The sequence below is a fragment of the Chiloscyllium punctatum genome, chromosome 14, assembly GCF_047496795.1.
Source record: "Chiloscyllium punctatum isolate Juve2018m chromosome 14, sChiPun1.3, whole genome shotgun sequence".
Classification (NCBI taxonomy): Eukaryota; Metazoa; Chordata; class Chondrichthyes; order Orectolobiformes; family Hemiscylliidae; genus Chiloscyllium; species Chiloscyllium punctatum.
Genome location: NC_092752.1, coordinates 35,305,659 through 35,324,315, shown reverse-complemented (window position 1 = coordinate 35,324,315; position 18,657 = coordinate 35,305,659). Strand labels below are relative to the sequence as shown.

Genomic DNA, 18,657 nt, shown 5'->3' with positions numbered 1-18,657 from the left:
TGGTTCAATAATGTCCTGCAGGGGAGGAAATCTGTCATCCTCACCTCAAAAGCCACTGCAATGTGGTTGATTCTCAACCGCTTTCTGGAATGACCTAGCAAGCCATTCAGTTCAATGGCTGGAAGAATACAGCAAGCCAGGGAGCATCATGCTGCCTGGCTCGCTGTGTTCTTCCAGCCTTCTGCTTGTCTACGTTGGATTCCAGCATCTGCAGTTTCTTTGTCTCTAATTCAGTTCAAAGGATTGGTAATAAGTACTAGCCAGCCAGTGATGCCCACATCCCATGAGTGAATTAAAAAAAAGTCTTACTTCGTTCATTACTAAATTTCTTTTCGGGCCAAAATATGCATCAGATACTTTAATCAATGTACCATGCATTCATACTTTTTCTCATGCCTTGACTTACCAAAAGTCGATACAACGTGGAGCTGGAAAAAGCACTGTAGGTCAAGCAGCATCAGAAGAGCAGGAAGAGTCAGCCGATGAGTTCTGATGAAGGGTCTTGCCTGAAACATCGACTCTGCTGCTCTTCTGATGCTTCTTGACCTGCTGTGCTTTTTCCAGCATCACATTTTATCAACTCTGACTTTCCAGCATCTGCAGTCCTCACTACCTCCAAGTTGTCTTACCAAAATGCTATCGATAATGAATCTACAGCATATAAAAATGGGCTACTGGCAGCAGTTTCTATCAACCCCTCACAAAACGAACAGGAAATGACATCACCACAAACCCCAGGAACCCCATCCAAGAGAAAGATATAAACAGAAAGCAGGAGACAACAGCTTTGCTTCACTTGGAGGTTGCCACTGATGATGTTACCAGGTAATGAAACGTATGGATATCAAACCTACAGCTCAGTGAGCAAACCTACACCCTAAATGGTGAATCTTCTCTGGACTGCCTCCAATGCTAGTAAAGGCGAAAGTGAGGACTGCAGATGCTGGAGATCAGAGTCAAGATTAGAGTGGTGCTGGAAAAGCACAGCAGGTCAGGAAGCATCTGAGGAGCAGGAAAATCAACGTTTCGGGCAAAAGCCCTTCATCAAGCATCTGATTTCTCATTAAGGGCTTTTGCCTGAAACATCGATTTTCCTGCTACTCGGATGCTGCCTGGCCTGCTGTGCTTTTCCAGCACCACTCTAATCTTGACTCCAATGCTAGAAAATCTTTTCTTAGATAAAGGGACCAAAACCATTTATAATATTCCATCTGTGATCTGACTAGTGCCTTGTATAATTTTAATAAGACCTTCCTATTGTTGTACTGCATTCCCTTTGAAATAAAAGCTAACATTCCATTTCCTTTCCCTATTACATGCTGAACTTGCTTACCATCTTTTTGTTATTCATGCACAACTCTTAAAACCTACCGCAGCTTTTTGTGGTCTTTCTTTGTTTAAGTAATATTCTTCTCCTCTTTTTTTTCTCTGACAAAGTTGACAATAGTTTGGCCAAATTAACAAAATGTAAGTTTTTCTCCATTCAGGATGCAAATAGTGGGTTATTTCAGCTGCTCTTCGTCAATAAACCAAGGTTGCTGACTTGATTCAATTGCAGTCTCAGGATGTTATTCCTGGACAAATTAGAGCCCAGACTGATTCATCAAATTTTGTTTTGTTTTGGTTTTAACAAGATGGTGTCTCACTGAGACAGATGCATTCAAAATTGCAGATTTTTGTCTCAATTTTATAAAATAAACTATTAAACAAATGAAATGAAGATACAATAAGATAAATCAATTAATTTATTTACAATATAAATTCAAAGAGTTTTAAAAGTATATGTGTGATTGCATTAATCCCAAGTCACTGCATTACACGTTTAAAAAATGAATCTCTTGTACAGTGTCTAACAGGAACCCTTATACAGTACTCACTAGAATTCCTTTCTCTAAAGTCTCATTATGGTTAAGGATAACTGTGACTTTAAAATTTTACAAGGGAACCTCTAGTATCTACTCCTAGAGCTACCATGTTCTTGAGTTTGAACCAACTCAATTTTGAATTCCTCTTGAAGGTTTCCTGACATGTATATTGTAACACATGTAGTCTGGGACCATCCCTAACACATCATTCTAAAATAATCATGATTACAATATTTTCCCCTTGTCAGAAGCTTTTCTCAGTACATGCACCTCCATAGAAGGAGTCACAAACCTCCCCAAATAAAGTAATCTGAAACAAAAGTCTACCTCTCTCTATTCTGTGTGGTTCCTGGAGGCTTGAAAAGAAAATCTCATTCCAGAAATTTCACAAAAACCTTGAAGTATAATTGTTTGCCTTGCTAGGTTGTTAACATCCTAAACAAAACAAAAATTAGACTATCAAAGTAGTCCTCACAAGAAATCACAATGTGTTTTTTTTTAAAATTGCGATACACAGAAAATTATATGTTACTAACTCAAACTTCTAGACCCAAACTTTAAAAAGTGTAATAAAAAGTATGTTTAAATAAGGCAGTTTATATCACACAATGATATTGTTACAACTGTTGACCACTTGGGATCTCCTCTGCACCACAGATTTTCAAATTGCAGTTTCTGGAATCCTGTAAGGGAAACGGGGAATTATTTGCCATATGGATGACACCCTCATGTGGTAAAATGAAGAAGGAACATGACCTGAGGATTAGCGACATGTTAGTTGCACTAAAGAATGCAGTGCTTACACTAAATGAGAAATGCCAAACCTCTAGAATGAAGATTACATTTCTCGGACACATTACTCAAGAACAAGGCAGATCAAAGGCCGACAAAAGCCACTAGTGAATTGAAGCCACCAAAAATGACGTACAACACTTCTTAGGCATGGCAAAGAAAGTGGGCAAGTTATTCAGCTGGTCTTACCCAATCCCATAAGACCAACAGAGGTATTGGAGTTAGGTGTATACTGAAACTTTTGAAATTATTAAAAAGAAGCTACTTCCTACTGGTATTCTCACATATTACATGCAGGCGTATTCATTATTGTTGTGACAGATGCATCATTGATGGAGCAGTTTTTACTCAACAGCAAACTGATGGAACATGTAAAACAGCTTATTTTGTATTGAGAGTTTTGACAGATTAAACAGAGGTACAGATGCATAGAGAATAAACTATTAGCAGTTAGCTGGGCAGGTGAAAGGTTTGCTTACTAGCTTGTGGGACTGAAATTTCAGATTGAAATGTGCCATAAACATTTGCAAAAGCTACCAGGCTTAAAAGAAAGCTCAAAATTGTTCCAAAACAAACAAAGCTAATGAGATATGACAATGCCATAGTCCATGTTCTGAGGAAGGGTCCCGAGGATGGAAACGTTAACTCTGATTTGTCCCTGGAGATGCTGCGAGACCTGTTGAGCTTAGCAGCAATCTGTTTTTGTTTGGAATATTGTAAGAACTTTTGGGCCCTATATCTAAGGAAGGAGGTGTTTCAGAGGAGGTTTACAAGAATGATTTTGCAGATGAAGGGCTGTTCATATGAAGAGCAGTTGAGAACTTGGATTTATACTGGACAGCATTTAGAAGGTTGGGGAGTGAGGATCTGATTGAAACTTACAGAATACTGAGAGGCTTGGACAGAGTGGATGTGGAGAAAATGTTGCTACTGGTAGGAGAAACTAGGACCTGAGGGCACAGCCTCAGAGTGAAGGGATGACCCTTTAGAACTGAAATGAGGAGGAGTATCTTCAGCCACAGGATTGTGAGGCTGTGGAACTCACTCCCACAGAAGACTGTGGGGGCCAAGTGACTGCATGGATTTGAGAAAGAGATAAATAGGCTCTTGATTAGTATGGGGATCAAGGGTTACAAGGTGAAAGCAGGAGAATGGGATTGAGAAGCATATCAGTATGATCGAATGGCAGAGCAGACTTGATGGTCCTAATGTCAAGAGTGTGGTGCTGGTCAGGCAGCCTCCTTCATCAGGAAGGACTTTCATCCGAAATGTCGATTCTCCTGCTCTTTGGATGCTGCCTGACCTGCTGTGCTTTTCCAGCACCAGAGTCTTGACTCTGATCTCCACCATCCATCAGTCCTCACTTTCTCCTCCTTGATGGTCCTAATGGCCTAATTCACTTAAATATCCTAAAGTCTTATGGAGACACCTGGTTTAGAACACAACCCTGGGGCAAACATAACCTCTCCAGATGACAATAAGGTAAAACAAATGGAGAGAAGTCACAGAACAATGAAACAAAAGAAGTATAACTTTAGACATGGGATTAAAACTCTGTCAACCTTAAAACCGGAGCAGCAAGTCTGATTAAAGGACATGAACTCAGAAACCACACTCATCAGGAAAGCAGATGAAGGCAGGAGAATGGGATTGAGAAACATATCAGCTATGATTGAATGGCAGAGCAGACTTGATGGTCCTAATGTCAAGAGTGTGGTGCTGGTCAGGCAGCCTCCTTCATCAGGAAGGGCTTTTGCCCGAAATGTTGATTCTCTTGCTCCTCGGATCTCATATTGTCAGAATGCCTGAAAGGATATTCAGGAAGAATGGGAAGGAATTGATTTTACTTAGACCAAGCAAAGTGAAAATATATATTTGTATATATACTATATATATGTATAGAATCTAGGACAGACACACCCACACTAGAGCAGTTCGTGTCCAGAGTGGGGCAAAACTGGGGATGGTGATAGTGGCAACCATAATGTTAATGGTAACTGCAAAGACCATATAAGTAAAATCCTGGAATAATGGAGACTGTAAAGGCAGGAACTTCAGGGGAGAAAAGGACAGTGAGTTTTTAAAAATCAAGAGAGGCATAAATAGAGTGAATAGCCAAGGTTTTTTTTTCCCAAGGGTAGGTGAGTCCAAAACTAGATGGCTTAGGTTTAAAGTAACAGAGGTAAGATTTAAAAGGGACCTATGGGCAACATTTTCATGCAGAGGGTGGTGGGTGTATGGGGAATGAGCTGTCAAAGGAAGTGGTGGAGGCTGCTACAATAACATTTAAAAGGCATTTGTACAGGTACATGAATAGGAAGGGTTGAGAGGGATATGGGTCAAATGCTGGCAAATGGGACTCGACTTCTTTAAGGTATCTTTTTGGCAGGGATGAATTGAACCTATGACTACGTAACTGGTGACGTAAGTGAAAGACAAGACAGAAGACGAGCATGTGAAGACAGTGATCCGAGAAACCACACTGGACAGCTGCATTTGATAATATACAGATATAAATAAAAGAGCATTACATTACATCAAGAGTGAAAGAGACTTATTTAGAGATGTGGAGCTAACAGTCTCAGATACAGTAACTGCTGTGCAGTTACCCACAGCTTTGAGATACTTCAGACCCAATATTCTGATGTGCAGGGAGAAAGTTGTCTTAAATCACAAGGTAAAGCAGTTATTCTCTCAGAATTCAGGGAACCCTCTGGGGTTTTGGCTAGATAGTTGCTTCATTTGTGTTTGGCAGTCACTACTGATACACTCTTGCTGCTGCACCATTATAAACTGCCTGGATGCCTCTATTAGCACTTGGTAATGACTGGGTAATTCACCTCAGTACTGAAACTCTGTAAAACCACAGACTTTCTCCCTCAGAGTCCACTGGAAATTCTCTGTCACTGCCATTCATTTTCAGACATGCTGGGCTCAGTGCTGAATCCCACTCTCATGTAACTCAGTCTCTCACCATTTGTAATCTTCCAGTAAATCTTCTCTCACCCTCTCTGTGTCAGTAACACCCTTTTTAAGGTATCAGTAAGGCAGTCAACAAGGTTCCCCATGGGAGACTGATTAGCAAGATTAGATCTCATGGAATACAGGGAGAACTAACCATTTGGATACAGAACTGGCTCAAAGGTAGAAGACAGAGGGTGGTGGAGGGTTGCTTTTCAGACTGGAGGCCTGTGACCAGTGGAGTGCCACAAGGATCGGTGCTGGGTCCACTACTTTTCATCATTTATATAAATGATTTGGATGTGAGCATTAGAGGTACAGTTAGTAAGTTTGCAGATGACACCAAAATTGGAGATGTAGTGGACAGCAAAGAAGGTTATCTCAGATTACAATGGGATCTTGATCAGATGGGCCAATGGGCTGAGAAGTGGCAGATGGAGTTTAATTTAGATAATTGTGAGGTGCTGCATTTTGGGAAAGCAAATCTTAGCAGGACTTACACACTTAATGGTAAGGTCCTGAACAAAGAGACCTTGGAGTGCAGGTTCATAGCTCCTTGAAAGTGGAGTCGCAGGTAGATAGGATAGTGAAGAAGGCGTTTGGTATGCTTTCCTTTATTGGTCAGAGTATTGTGTACAGGAGGTGGAAGGTCATGTTGCGGCTCTACAGGGCATTGGTTAGGCCACTGTTGGAATATTGCGTGCAATTCTGGTCTCCTCCTGTCGGAAAGATTTTGTGAAACTTGAAAGGGTTCATAAAAGATTTACAAGGATTTGCTAGGGTTGGAGAATTTGAACTATCAGGAAGGGGGTTGAATAGGCTAGGGCTGTTTTCCCTGGAGCGTTGGAGGTTGAGGGGTGACCTTATAGAGGTTTATAATATCATAAAGGGCATGGATAGGATAAACAGACAAAGTCTTTTCACTGGGGTGGGAGAGTCCAGAACTAGAGGGCATAGGTTTAGGTTGAGAGGGGAAAGATATAAAAGAGACCTAAGGAGCAACTTTTTCACACAGAGGGTGGTACATGTGTGGAATAAGCTGCTAGAGGAAGTGGTGGAGGCTAGTACAATTGCAACATTTAAAAGGCATCTGGATGGGTACATGAATAGGAAGAGTTTGGAGGGATATGGGCTGTGTACTGGTAGGTGGGACTAGATTGGGTTGGGATATCTGGTTGGCATGGATGAGTTGGACTGAAGAGTCTGTTTCCGTGCTGTACATCTCCATGACTCTATGAGTTGAAAATTGATCATTTTACTTCATGCAGGGATCTAACCAAGATTCCATCAATGACCATTTGCATTAATGTAGCTCTTTTCTATTTTTTTCAAGGTATATGGGCATCACTGGCAATCCCAGCATTTATTGATCATCCCCACTTATCTTTCAGAAGGTCATGCTGAGAGACCTTATTAAACTGCTGGATGATTAGATTAGATTCCCTACAGTGTGGAAACAGGCCCTTCAGCCCAACAAGTCCACACCGACCCTCCAAAGAGTAACCCACTCAGACCCATTTCCCTCTGACTAATGCATCTAAAACTATGGGCAATTTAGCATGGCCAATTCACCTGCCCTGCACATCTTTGGACTGTGGGAAGAAACCAGAGCACCTGGAGGAAACCCGCACAGACACAGGGAGAATGCGCAAACTCCAAGCATACGGTCACCCGAGGCTGGAATCGAACTTGGGTCCCTGGCACTGTGAGGCAGCAATGCTATCTACTAAGCCATCATCCTGCTGCAATCCATCTCATGTGGGTATTTCAGCAGTCCTTTTACGAAGGGAGGATCAGGGTTTTGGCTCAGTGATAGTGAAGGAATTGGGACATAGTTACAATTCAGGATGGTATGGTTCAGAGGGGAACTTGCAGGTAGTGGTGATCCTATGCTTCTGCTGCCCTTGCCTTCTAGGTGGTAGAGGTCGTGGGATTGGAAGGTGCCTTGGTGAGTTCCTGTGGGGCATTATTTAGATGGTACACATTGTTGCCGCTGTGCATTGCTGGTGGAGGGAATGAATATTGAACTGAGGTGTTGATCAAGTGAACTGCTGTTGAACTTACTGAGTTTTATTGCAGTGACTTGGCAAGTGGAGAGTATTCCATTCAAATCCTGAGTCATTCCATGATGTTGTAAAATATCTCTGTAAATCCTCGGTTATAAAAATGTAAAGATGTCGAATTAACTTAAAAACATATCTACAATTACTTCTGCATGTGGGAGGGATGTCCGAACTCAACCATCTTTTGCCTGAAGAAATGGTGGATTTTGAAAACACATTTGATAATGTAATATATATAAAGCTACTTAATGGGATGTGGTGTTGGGATGATATATTAACATGGATAGAGGATTGGCTAACTAATAGAAGACAGAAAGTTGGGATAAAGTGGGGTGGGGTGTTTTCAGAAAGGCATCCCGTAACTAGTGGAGTGCCACAGGGATCAGTGCTGGGGCCACAATTACTTACAATATACATTCACGACTTGATGAACAAAGTGATTACACTATCGCCAGGCTTGTGGAAGACACAAAAATAGGTGTGAGTCTTTGATAGGGATATTAACAGATTATGCAAGTAGGCAAAAACCTGGCGGCTGGAATGTAATGTGGGATAAAGTGATTATGCAGGAAGAATAGTGGAGGCAAATTTCATTTAAATGGGGTAAGACTGCAGAAAGCTATAGCACAGAGAGATTTGGGGTTACTGGGCATAAAACAAAACTAGCGTCCAAGTTCAGGGGGTAATAGGAAAGGCAATGGAATATGGGCCTTTATTTCAAAATGAGTGGAGAAAAACAATGGGGAAGTCTTGCTAAAACTTTGCAAAGCACATCTAGAGTATTGTTGAATAACTTTGGTCCCCTTATCTAAAGAAAGGCATAGTGGCATTGGGAGCAATCTAGACACGGTTCACTAGATTGATTATGAGTTTGGAGTGACTATCTTATGAAGAGAAGTTGAACAGGTTGGGTCTGTACTCCTTGGAGCTTAGAAGAATCTGAGGTGACCTCGTTGAAACACACAGATGCTTAGGCAGCTTGAGGAGGCACATTTGTCTCCCATTGTGGGAGAATCTAGAACGAGAGAACATAATCACAGAGCAAGGGTTCACCCATTAAAGGCAGAGGATCATGAATCTGTGGAATTCTTTACCATAGAGCACTGTGTCGGCTGGGTGGTTAAGAATATTCAAGGCTTTCAATTAATAAGATAATCGAAGGGTTATGGGGAAAAGGCAGGAAAGTGGACTCAATGATTATCAGATCAGCTATGATCTTATTGAAAGATGAAGTAAACTCAATGGTCAAATGACCCATGTCTACTCCTAGGTCTTTATGGTCATACAATCATCTTATACGACTTGTCTCCTGGATGGCCCAGCTCTGATTGTGTGCTTATATCATCTAACTATATGCCTGGGTTTCAGCTGCAAGCTTTGAAATGGTGCCCTGTACACCCAAGTCCAGTTTATGGTCATTCTGTACAGGATAAAAACAGTGTAAATGTGCTTATTCATCACATGGGGAGGATATTCATGCACAGTAAATGATGGGCCTGGAAATCCATTGCTCGCTGGATATAAGCACCTTTTCCAGCTGTAAAGAATGAACTACTGAAGTAAACAAGATCTGAAATGTCCATCAAGGCCTTGTTCTGTGAAATTTTGAGAGCAAAGATGTAAACAGCAACTTCACATGGTGTTGGACTGGTGAAAGTCCCTCAGGACATTCAGGCCTGACATGTTCCAGCTCCTCTGTTGTGTTGCTTCTCAGTCCAAGGAGATCATCCCTATTTGCCCAAACATGATCCAAAAGTATCCAACCTTTAACAGCTGGATGGCCCAGGCAAGATGTTTGCAAAACTGTGGACAGTTTAGCCAAGCATCATTTTGTGCTTGACGATTTGCCTCATCACTCCTGGGCGATGCCTTTCTCTCCTTTATTGGCAGTCAATAAATACCTTGAGATGCGTGAAATTACATTTAAATTTAGCTTCTGCCCACCTGCTTAATATAGCATAAGATTGTAAAATCGTGGGAGCAAAACGCCCAGGACAAGAATGCCTAGTGCCAGCGCTGCACTTTAACATCACTGAACCGCTGTTCTTTGAGCAACACACTGGAGGACGCTGTTGTATCACGTACAGATCACTGTTCAGCTGAGCTGGGAAATGCCTCATTAACAGACAGAAATGCCGCACTAAATAACTCATGTTTTCACAACATGGTAGTGTAAGCGTCAGAAACCTGGCTCTGGTTTATTATAAACTCCACATTCTTTGAGACGTTTTAACTATTTCTCACAATTTGGCCGTTCTTCATCAATCATCCTCCGAAAATAGCCAAAGTCGGTCTTTTTGTTCGGCTACTTTTAAAAGGAAGTTCGATGGGGTTTTGTTTTGTCAGTGTGTCCTGCACAATTAAAAGTTTAGACGGACTCTTGTTTTTTTTCGGGTAAAGGCTGACACGGATTTTAAAAAGGCCGTAACAATTGACAACTCAAACCGAATCAGATTGTAAGGCAGCTCCGGGTCAACTCCAACAGCTGAGAGTTTGACACCTTTCCGTTGCTTGAATAAAAACTATGTGAAGCACGCCTCTCTCTTGTTCACATTCAACTACCATCTATCATAGTGTAAGACAGCTTTCTGTTCTGAGCACATAGCTGAAGTCCATCGTAACAATGCAGCACACTATTTACATTTTACATTGGGACGGGATGAGAGTATGGACTTTCCCTTTTAAAAAAACAACTCCCTTCCCCCTTATGAAACTCTGAAGCCTTGGACTTAAACACATTATGTACAGCCCACTTGCACACCAGCCAGGACCGCAAATCCCTGGAGTTATTCCTGGTAACCAGCTAACGGTTCCAAGCACACTTTAGCTACGCCCCCTTCCTCCTCATTTTTACCCCTCAGCTCTAAAGTCAGCTCAACCTAACTTGCCGTGGGTGGGTGGGGTGTCACTCATTGTGATCGACAGGGGCATCGACCACAGGAGGGGGCAGCTCGGTGTGGGACAGGGCGGAGTGGGACACCAGCACCAGCCAATGGGAAGCGCGGTGGCTGTAAGTTTGTTGAGGTGGGGGGGGGGAGGAATGGAAGGCGGGCTGAGCTTTTTCCTGTGCTGTGGAGTTTGGTTGCGTTGGGAGCGAGTGTGTGTGTGTGTGAGAGAGAGAGCAAGATCCCGGAGAATGAGCAAAGCGAGTCATGTCTTTCCTGGTGCCAGAACGAACGCGGCAGTGCGCTGAAACAGCATCCGAGCGCCCTCTCTTCCCACTACAGGCTGCGACTTAAAATCATAACACGAACACACGACGGCTGCATTTAAGAAGAGTTGGACTAGGTCAAAACAAAAGTTCACAGAAACTTTTGCACAAGCAGCTTTTGAGAGAGAGAGAAGGAACTTATGAAGCAGAGAAAGGCATAAAAAAAAGTTTGATATCTGAAAGAAGCCTGGACAATTAGCCTCTGCTGGGATCTCCCACCCACCTCTCTGACTTTACTCAGGTTTGATGCATTTTGGACTGAGCAGATTGAGTTGGGAAGGTGCGCCACTCTCACCATGGTGGGTAACTCTCTCGGCGTCTTGCTGTTGCTGCTGAGCTGGTGCTGGCATGCCTCCCGGGCGAACCAGCTCCGCCAAGTGTTTGAGGTGGAGGAGGAGCAGCCGGCGGGCACGGTGGTGGGTACCATCCAGACCAAGCCCGAGTTCACGTACCGCTTCAGCGAGCGGCACGCCTTGTTCTCGATCAACGCCAGCACAGGTGTCATCTGCACCAGCTCGGTGATCGACCGCGAGTCGCTGCCCGCGGACGTGATCAACATCGTGGTGCTGTCCAGCCAGCCCACCTACCCCACCGAGGTGCGCGTCCTGGTGCGGGACATCAACGACAACACGCCGGTCTTCCCGGAGCCCAGCATCGTGGTGACCTTCCGGGAGGACGCCAGCGGCGGCCGCAGGGTCATCCTGGACACGGCGACCGACGCGGACACCGGCTCCAACGGGGTGGACCACCGCTCCTACCGGATCGTGCGGGGCAACGAGCAGGGCAGGTTCCGCCTGGACATCACCGTCAACCCGAGCGGGGAGGGCGCCTTCCTGCACCTGGTGTCCACCGGCGCCCTGGACCGGGAGTCGGAGCCTCTGTACCGGCTGCTGGTGGAGGTGGAGGACCGGGGGCTCCCCAGGAGGTTCGGGTACCTGCAGGTCAATGTCACGGTGCAGGACACCAACGATAACCCGCCCAGCTTCGTGCACTCCCAATACCGGGCCAGCGTCTACGAGGATGTGGCGGTGGGCTCCAGCGTGTTGAGGGTATCCGCCACCGACCTGGACCAGGGTCTCAACGGGGAGGTGATGTACTCGGTGGACGAGGGCAGCCCGTTCCAGATGGAGCCCCATACCGGGGTGCTGACGGTCCGGGAGAGCCTGGACTACGAGAGCAAGAGGAGCTACTCGCTGGTGATCCGAGCCCGGGACAGCGGCAACCCCCCCCTGAGCGGCCGGGCCGAGGCCACCGTGCAGCTGCTGGACGTCAACGACAACGAGCCGCTGGTGAGGTTCCGCTACCTGCCCGCCAGCTCCCGGTACGCGGCGGTGGACGAGAACGCGCCCGCCGGCACCGTGGTCGCGCTGCTGACCGTCAGCGACGCCGACTCGTCTGCAAACGGCAACGTCTCGGTGTCGATCCTGGGCGGCAACGAGCAGCGCCACTTCGCGGTGCAGCGCTCCCCGGTACCGGGGCTGAGCCTGATCAAGGTGGCCAGCCCGCTGGACCGGGAGCGCATCCCCTCGTACAACCTGAGCGTGTCGGTGTGCGACCACGGAGTGCCGCTCGCCCGCAGCTCCCTCGCCAGCTTGCTCATCTTCGTCAACGACATCAACGACCACGCCCCGGTGTTCGAGCGCTCCCGGTACCGGGTGGAAGTCGCCGAGGACGTGCCGGTGGGCAGCTACATCGGCGGCATCTCGGCCACCGACGGCGATTCGGGGCTGAATGCCCGGCTCCGTTACTCGCTGGTGTCCGGTAACCGGTTGGGTTGGTTCCAGCTGAGTGAGGACAGCGGGCTGGTGACCAGCGCCTCCCGGTTAGACCGGGAGACCAGCTCCGAGGTCACCCTCAACATCAGCGCCCAGGACCAGGGTGTGCAGCCCCGGACCTCGTACACCACCCTGAGCATCACCATCCGGGATGTGAACGACCAGGCTCCCGCCTTCCCCCACCGCTCCTACCGTTACTCGGTGCCCGAGAACTCCCCTCCCGGTACCGAGCTCGCCATCTTCACCGCCCTGGACAAGGACCTGGGCGCGAACGGCACCGTCCGCTTCCTCCTGGACCCCGACAGCCCGGCCCGGTACCGTGACCTCTTCCGACTGGACCCGGTCTCCGGCCGCCTCACCTGTCTCACCGAGCTGGACCGGGAGGAGCACGCCGAGTACACCCTGTCGGTGCAAGCCCGGGATAAAGGCAACCCGCCGCTCTCCTCGGTGGTCCCGGTGACCGTCACCCTGCAGGACGTGAATGACAACCGGCCGACCTTCTACCCGGTGCAGTACTTCGCCAGCATCAGAGAGAACGAGCCGCCCGGGACCTACATCACCACCGTGTCGGCTGCCGACCCGGACTTAGGCACGAACGGCACGGTCAGGTACTCTATCACAGCGGGGGACACCCTGAGCTTCCAGATTAACCCACACACCGGGATCATCTCCACCAGACTTTCACTGGACCGAGAACAGAAGACAGCTTACCAACTCCAGGTATGAGACTGTGGTAAGACGAGACTGTCAGCTGTTTATCTTATGTTTTAAAGTTGTTTTGTTCTCACAAACAAACGCATATGAAAGAGGTAATGAATAGAAATCAATACAATAGATTATAGGTCAGTATGTAGATTATATCCAGTATAAAAGCCAATGTAGCAATTTCACGGTGACCAGCCTGATTATACCCACTGTAAAGTGAGGACAGAGAGATTGCACCAGGGTCACTGGGATCCGCTAAGATTGGTGCGAACACTCAGCCCAACTTTAAAACTCCGGTCTCAAGGACACACAGCTGTTGTGCCGCTTACCCCCCCCCCCCCCCCGCCATCCTGGCTACTTTTGGAATAGCTCCAAACATATTTTCAAGGTATGTTGTTCTGAGCATGTGCAGAATACTTTTTCATAATTCTCCGTGGAAATTAGCCAGAAACAGGCATTATAATTTTCACTGAATGTTATATCGTGTGCCAGAAACTACTTCAGTCAGAGATTAAAAACTGATTTGGTTGGGGATGTCGGACAACTGAGAAGAAGGGACTTGGAAATTCAAAGATAACTTCTGTGCTATTAATCATAGCTTTGGAGAACTTGGCGTTTCGTCACTGTTGCTTTTACATTTTAGTTACTGGCCTTTTCCAGTGTGGCGTCTTAGTATGGTTCAACAGCAAGTTGTACTGGCTAAATCTTCTGATTTACACTCACTCCTTTCAATGTCTTGGTTGGCTGAGATAGTGTGTGCTCATATGAAATTTTATAGCAGTCTGTGAGAAACAGCAACAGAACAGCGATATGTTCACTCAGTAGAGTATGAAGCTGGTCATTAGTGTAAAAAAAAGCACAAAGTCAAATTCATAAAAAAGACATTTCTTTTTTGTGATGTACAGTATATGATAACTTTGCCTGTAATTCGATCCTCAATGATGACTTTGCACCATGTACCATCTGAGAGGATCCACAGATATCCTGCTTCCAGACCACCACTAATGTTGACGTTGGCCTGTTGCCAGAAAATATACTGCCTGCTAGTGTTCATCTGATTTTTCCATCTCACTTCCAGACAGATGCTCCACTTGGCATCCTTCATGGAGAATTAACAAAATTGGGTGCTCAAAAGCTGGTAGGAAGTTGAACCTCCAACAGTTCACCCTCTATGGTGCTCCCATGGGCAGCACGATGGCACAGTGGTTAGCACTGCTGCCTCACAGCGCCAGAAACCCGGGTTCAATTCCCGCCTCAGGCGACTGATTGTGTGGAGTTTGCACATTCTCCCCGTGCCTGCGTGGGTTTCCTCCGGGTGCTCCGGTTTCCTCCCACAGTCCAAAGATGTGCAGGTCAGGTGAATTGGCCATGCTAAATTGCTCGTAGTGTTAGGTTAGGGGTATGGGTGGGTTGCGGGTCGGTGTGGACTTGTTGGGCCGAAGGGCCTGTTTCCACACTGTAATGTAATCTAATCTAATCACGAGTGTGATCTATCTATATGACTTTAGCATGTTGAGATAAGGATTTTGTTTGATTGCATTTTCTGCATTAAATACTTAGAGAAAATGAGATAACTGTGAAATGAGCAGGAAATTGACACCCTTACTGGTTAAGTTCTTACTTGATATAATATATTGTTTCCTTGGATACAATTTTTACACTTCCATGGTGGCATTCTGATATCTCTTTGAAATGACTATTTTTTTCCATTTATTGTTGCGGGATATTATATCCAATGCCTCAACTCAAACTAGCTGGTTCAGTGCAGGCTGGGCAAAAAGTAGAATGCATATCTCTAACAAAAGGTAAAAACAAGGACTGCAGATGCTGGAAACCAGAGTCTAGATTAGAGTGGTGCTGGAAAAGCACAGCAGGTCAGGCAGCATCCGAGGAGCAGGAAAATTGACGTTTCATTTGGCTTTTGCCTGAAACATCAATTTTCCTGCTTCTAGGTTGCTGCCTAACCTTCTGTGTTTTTCCAGCATCACTCTAATCTAGACCCTATCTCTAACAAACACAGACACTAAAAGATTATTATTTTTGAAATGCAATTAAGTACCACACTGAGTCTGGATCTAATAACGAAACACCAGTTTCTCAGTTTTGGAAAACTAGATGCTAATCCACTGAGTTGTCACAAAGGATTTCTTTCAAACAAATTGTTAACTTCTCCAAATTTAACAGTTACTAATTCCACTCATCTTTTTGAGTATGGTTTATAATGCTTATTTCTAGAAGGGGATTCCTCATTCCCGATTCCTCAACACCCTAGTGAATACTTGAAATCAAAGGCATGGCTGCATGGAAGCTGAAAGAGCTGAAATTAAGCACTTCATCACAGGGAGAATGCAAGAATGTTGCCAAGCCACAGTTACACAACTCTTAACATCTAGTTATAAATTGCATTGAAGGAGGTCTAGATTGGGTTTTTCTTTTTGGTTGCAGAAAGTTCAGTGTCCAGAGAAATCTAAATGGTCAGGTGAAGGAAACAAAATGGAGAAATTTTGTGCAATTAAAAAAAAAATGTATAACCAGAGTCAGTTTTTTTCTTAGATTTATGCTACCACAGACATTTTGAAGTGAATATTCAAATTTCATCCAAAACCTCAAAGCAATGTACAAAAGGACATAAGAATCAGGAACAGCAAGAGGCCATCTGGCCCCTCGGGCCTGTACCGCCATTCAATAAGATCATGGATGATCTTTTTGTGGCCTCAGCTCCACTTATCTACCCTCTCACTATAACCCTTAATTCCTTTACTGTTCAAAAATACATCTATCTTAGCATTAAAAACATTTACTGAAGTAGTGTCAACTATTTCACTGGGCAGGGTATTCCATAGATTCACAATCCTCTGGGTGAAGATGTTCCTTCTTAATTCAGTCCTAAATTTGCTTCCCTAAGTTTGAGGGTATGCCCTCTTGCCGAGTTCCACCTGCCAGTGGAAACATCCTGTCTATGTCTATCCTATCTATTCCCTTCATAATTTTGTATGTTTCTACAAGATCCCCCTTACTTCTAAATTTCAATGAATATAATCCCATTCTACTTAGTGTCTACTAATAAGCCAACCCACCCCAACTTCGGAATCAACTTAGTGAACCTCTTCTGCACCCCCTCTTGTGCCAGTACATCCTTTCTCAAGTACAGAGACCAAAACTGCATGCAATACTCCAGGTGTGGCCTCATCAGCATTAAGTAATAAGTTGGGAAATATTTACATAAGGAATGTGAAAAATCTGGTCATGTAAGAGCAAAATAAATAATTACATCATTCACAAAAGATGCACAATGATTTTGTAAAGCAAAGGAAGAATACAAATACCAAGGATTGCAAGTCAAAACCCTATGCTAATTTTCTTGTCTCTTGAGTACAGTGGTTTAATTCAAACACTGATTTAGTTTAGAATCCAAATTCCTGTAAGAAAGTTTAACTGACCAGATTTTTCACATTCCTTATATAAGTGCTTTGCAACTTATTACTTAATGCTAGGGTACTATTTGAACATAAGCGAATAATGCTAAACTATACTCACGTTCTCTGTTACTTGGAATGCTGACACCATAATTTGGCAAGTGTATGCTCCCTGCTACTTTAACATATTTATTGCTAAAAGAGAATAAGAGATGAGTTGTACTGGAAAAGTTTAACTTCCAAAACTTGAAGTCATATGCTAAAGAAGTATCTTTTCAGTGCTTATGATGCTGGGATGAACTTCTTATATTTTTCATTTTGATGACCATTTTAGTAAGCATGTTGTCCATTTCTTCATCAAAGAAATTATCGACAGACATTTTAGTATATTTAATCTTCATTTTAAAAAAAAGTTTCAAATCGTTCATTTGCACAGGCCTCATTATTATTTGAGATTTTCCTCCGATTAGAAATGGAAGGTGATTCTCTGGTTTTCACCTGCCTTACTTAAAGTATTAGCATGCATTCAAATTATATTGAATGTTACATTAGTTTTAGGAAACATGCCTAAAGAGTGAATAAATTATATCAACAATTTTATTTTGTTTTAAAATTATTGAATTAGTTTTTGTATTCACTTAATTTGTTGGAAAGGTGACAGTTAACAGTTTCTGAGATGATCAGGCTGGAGGTAGATGTCAGGCAGAGTTGGACTGGCATTTCCTATTTTGTGTTCCAACATGGGTGAAGTAGAAATATAAATTACAATCACTTGATGTTATACCTGTTCATATAGCTTAGATTGTGCACACAGAACTATTCCTAATCTCAAAACATAAATCGTGTTTGTGGTAATTACAAATTTATTTTGTATGGAGCTTCCCTGAATACTGTCTTTATTCATTCCTGATGTGTGAATATTATGGAAAAAGCCAGCATTTATTGTCCATCCCTAATTGTCCTTGTAAATGTGTCAATGAAACTCTCTCTTCAACCACTGTGTTCTATGTGCACTTAGGCAGGGAGTTCTCAAATTCTAATCCAGCAACAGTAAAAGAAAGGCATTAATTCTGTGGCAGGATGAAGTCTGACATGGTATTTGTATGTGATAGTATTCACATGCAACTGCTGCTCCGGTCTCATGGGGAGTGAGGGTTGCAGAGGTGCAAGATGCTATTAAGGGCTTCCTTGACAAATGTATATTTTTCTACATTACATGCTTTTAAAATCTCTTCTTTGCTTTTTGATTGAAAAAGTAATTTTAATATTATGCAAGCATTTAATAATTATTTTCATCTTTATATCTTAGAATTTTAGTACACAATTCTTGAACTGAGAATGACAGGCATCACAACGCTGAGAGTGAAATATCTATCTGTCTAACATCCTGTCCATCCATCCTGAGTATGGAATGCTTATGGGAGAAAGTGAGGACTGCAGATGCTGAAGATCAAAGTCGAGAGTGCGGCGTTGGAAAAGCACAGCAGGTCAGGCAGCATCCAAGGAGAAGGAGGATCGATGTTTTGAGCAAAAGCCCTTCATCAGGAATCCTGATTTATGCCCAAAATGTTGATTCTCCTGCTCCTTGGATGCTGCCTGACCTGCTGTGCTTTTCCAGCACTACATTCTTGACATGGAATGCTTATAGCAGAAAAGGAGGCCATTTATCCCATTATATCTGTGCTGATCCTCTGAAGGAGAAGTTCACCCAGTACCATACCCCTGTCCTTACCTCACAGCTCTGCAAATGCTTTCTTTTCAGCTATTGATTCAATTCCCCTTATACAACTTCATGTGACTCTTGCATATTCAAGCAGTGCATTCCAGAACTTAACTGCTGGTTAATTGAAAATGTTGTTCAGTATTTAA

The 18,657-nt window shown here is 44.1% G+C and overlaps 1 protein-coding gene across 2 annotated transcripts in view; it reads left to right on the top strand.

Annotated features, from left to right (window-relative positions):
• Nucleotides 1–10,749: 10,749 nt before the first annotated feature.
• The window catches only part of fat4 (FAT atypical cadherin 4), a 371,960-nt gene continuing 364,052 nt past the window's right edge, over nucleotides 10,750–18,657 (top strand). Inside the window, exon 1 of one of the 2 annotated variants that reach the window (XM_072584176.1) lies at nucleotides 10,750–13,387. In XM_072584176.1, the coding sequence (XP_072440277.1) occupies nucleotides 11,189–13,387 (2,199 nt within the window). In that variant the 5' untranslated portion in view covers nucleotides 10,750–11,188. The remainder of the gene's footprint in view (nucleotides 13,388–18,657) is intronic. The other variant, XM_072584175.1, reaches the window with a different exon arrangement.